Source organism: Anastrepha obliqua, chromosome 6, assembly GCF_027943255.1.
Source record: "Anastrepha obliqua isolate idAnaObli1 chromosome 6, idAnaObli1_1.0, whole genome shotgun sequence".
Classification (NCBI taxonomy): Eukaryota; Metazoa; Arthropoda; class Insecta; order Diptera; family Tephritidae; genus Anastrepha; species Anastrepha obliqua.
This window is the reverse complement of record NC_072897.1, coordinates 68,195,111-68,198,266: the sequence shown is the minus strand read 5'-3', so window position 1 is coordinate 68,198,266 and position 3,156 is coordinate 68,195,111. Positions and strand designations below refer to the sequence as shown.

Below are 3,156 nucleotides of genomic sequence, written 5' to 3'. Positions count from 1 at the left end.
GTTTTCAATCTGAAGAAGAGTTGAGAGAAGGGCATTTAATAATTTTGCATAACCTTAAATGGAGCCAAAAATTAAATTTGCACTTTCAAATTATCAAATTTTATAAGAGTAAAAAAATTTTCATTGCCACTTAAATCTTCTCAGAGTGACCTTTTTTAAACTTTTTTTTTTGTTTAATAATATAGTTTGTTTTTTAACTTAAAGTTTTGGTAGCTTTAAATTAAACGCAAAAAGAAAAAAAACACGAAACCTCAAAATTTTCGCATTTTCGGTATAAAAAAGCATTCAATTTATTGCGAAAGCAAATGGTTGGCAATACTGCACAACTCAGCAAACGTGACGTCACGTACGCTCTGACGGGCGCAATCTTGTTTCTATCATCATTTGAGTATTTTTGTTGCCTTTGGTCCAAGCATCAGCATCAGCAAATCAGTTGTTTGTTTTCAGAGTGATTTGCTTGTGAAACGTACACTGGAAATAGTCACAAAATAAAAGTCGCCACATTTCCCACAGTTCATTGAAGATTTAGTATGTAGCTTATGTGTGGATTGTATGTTCTTGTGAATATGAAAAAAATTATCTACTTTTGCGGTATTTTAAATATTTACATCTAAAACTGCACGCTTAAAAATTCTGGATAACAAATTTGTAACAAGCTTCTGGATTCATTTAATATAATTCATCTTTATTGATGTTTATAGCCTGCAATTAGAACATAAGTTCTTGAACTTTGAAAAATGAATTGAAAAATAAATTATTTATTTTAATTTAAACTTAAATTAATTTTATTTAATCCATTTGAATTTTACCCTCTGCTGTGCGCTGTGCGGTATCGATATAGGTTTGTATGACGTCCTCTAAATCTGTGAGTTCCTATGATATAAAAAACAAATGCTTATACTCGATATCTAAATTAGCATTCAATTTCAATCCATGCAACAAAAAATCTAATGTATTTCTTGGCAGACAAAATTTCTTGGTTTATAATCGCAATTGTATGGTTAAAACTGAAATATTCGCTTCTAGCTTCCAACAGTGCATGTGGTAATTCGGCAGCTTCAATTAATGGATTATGTTTGACGAGCAAATACAATAGCTCTGGACAATTCACCAACTGTTGGTATACATGTTTTTAATAAATTATGTCAAACGTTTTTAATGCAAATTTCATACCTTGTGATCATTATATAGCCATTGCGGTATAAAAGCGTTGAGACTTAGCAGCATGTCTGCAATGAATTTACGTACGCTAGTAGAATTTTGTAACTCATAATCATAAATGAGTTTTTGTAACAGTGACCGGGCGATATTGGTTGCTTTATTGCGATGAGGCAAATCTAAATTATAGAAAAAAACATATATCAAAGAAAATGTTTGTATAGAAACTACTTATCTCACTAGCCATTTCATTTTCTTGTGACCACGCTCATGCTTCATTGGCGCTTTCCTTGGTAATGCGGCGTACCCATATGAGAAGAGGAAATAATGCGAAGCCAGTAAGCAGCTTCTATGCAGCAGCATATAAACCACAACCAGATAATATTATTGCCAATCCTTGTGGACTTTTGTACGTCTTTTCGATAAGCAGCGTGTCGAACCAGTGCTTTATATGATTCACCACGGTCTAGTAATGAAAGAGCCACAATAAATTGTCCTAAAATTTTAAATGAATTAAATAAAAGGACAACCGCGAGTCAATAAATTGGCATACGTGAATAAATGTTCCATTTGCACCAATAGCTCAGTAAACACAAATGTAAACAAATGTATGAATGTATACATACCAATGCAAACAAAGCATATCCTCTTGACGTGAACCATATCTACGACGAAAAATTCAGGTGGGTGATTGCTGTCACCCTTAATAAATCCACCTTGGATGAAACTAATGAGCACAGATAATAAGTTACGATTATTACATTGATAATAAGTGCAATTAAAGAGGTTCAGAGTGTAGTCGAGAAGAACGGTGCACGATTGCTTACAATATTGGATTTGTTACCCGCTAACGGCTCTATGCCTACACATTTCACGCAAACTAGTAGCTCTTTGCCAGATATATATTTTTTGTTAACGATACCGCTAAAATTGTCCTATTTGACCAGCTTTTTGTGCCAGGTTTTTCTAAGCACGATTTAATTTCCATGACATTTGCCTTCCAATTGACCTATGACACTAAATACTGTTCGTACCGTGATTTTTTTCTTAATCTTGAAGCTTAAAAACTTATTTAGCTTCTCAACATCGGCTTTAACTCTTATAGAAACGTATCTCAGTGACCGATTACAAGCAGTATGTGGTGATAATACCATATCAAACTTTCTACCTGTAACCAGTGGTGTACCTCAAGGCTCTATCCTTGGCCCTCTTTTATTTGTCTTGTACATTAACGATTTGTTCAGTGTGATTAATTATAGTGATGTCCATGTATATGCTGATGACGTTCAATTATATGTTAGTTTTCCCATTAGCTGCATTGATATTTGCATAAGTAATATGAATTCTGACTTGAGCCTCACAAGCAAGTGGGCTTCTGACAACGGATTAATTCTTAATCCTAATAAGTCCCAATGTATCGTTAGATAAAAAAAATATATCAAGCTCGATGGCTATACAGAAGTCAAACTAAATGACGCTGTGATGAAATATGTGGACATTGTCAAAAATTTATGGGTTAATAGAACTTTGACATGGAGCAAACACATCTTTACTGCCATTGGCAAAGTTTCGAATTTTATGGACAACTCAACATTTTACTCCAGTAAACATTCGACTGCTACCTAAAACGTATTTCTTACCAACGTTACTGTATGGTTGTGAGTTATATACTCCTTGTGATAGTGTATGTCGTAGTAAGCTTAATGTTTTGTATAACAACATTGCAAGGTACGTTTACTGTAAAAAACGTTATGACCATATTTCAGTTTTTGCGAAAAAAATTGCTTCCGTATCTTTTTACGACTTGCTTAGGCTTAAATGTTTAGTTTTACTCCTGAAGATCATAAACACTCAGGAACCCAGATACCGCAAAGATCGACTTATGTTTTCAAAGTCCCACCGTTCGTTAAACTTAGTCCCGATGAAATACAGTTGTTTGATGATTGAACGTCAATACTTCGTATTCTCCGTCCGTCTATAGAATACCTTACCTTTCAA

At 33.7% G+C, this 3,156-nt stretch overlaps 1 protein-coding gene across 1 annotated transcript; it reads right to left on the bottom strand.

The window, feature by feature from the left end:
• Positions 1–836: 836 nt before the first annotated feature.
• On the bottom strand, positions 837–2,851 carry LOC129250028 (nuclear pore complex protein Nup160 homolog). The gene is made up of 5 exons (XM_054889676.1): positions 2,799–2,851; positions 1,785–1,885; positions 1,399–1,654; positions 1,174–1,337; positions 837–1,114 (listed from the first exon to the last, which is right to left on the bottom strand). The coding sequence occupies exons 3-5, from the start codon at positions 1,403–1,405 to the stop codon at positions 914–916; spliced, it is 372 nt and encodes a 123-aa protein (XP_054745651.1). The 5' UTR covers positions 1,406–1,654; positions 1,785–1,885; positions 2,799–2,851; the 3' UTR covers positions 837–913.
• Positions 2,852–3,156: the final 305 nt, after the last annotated feature.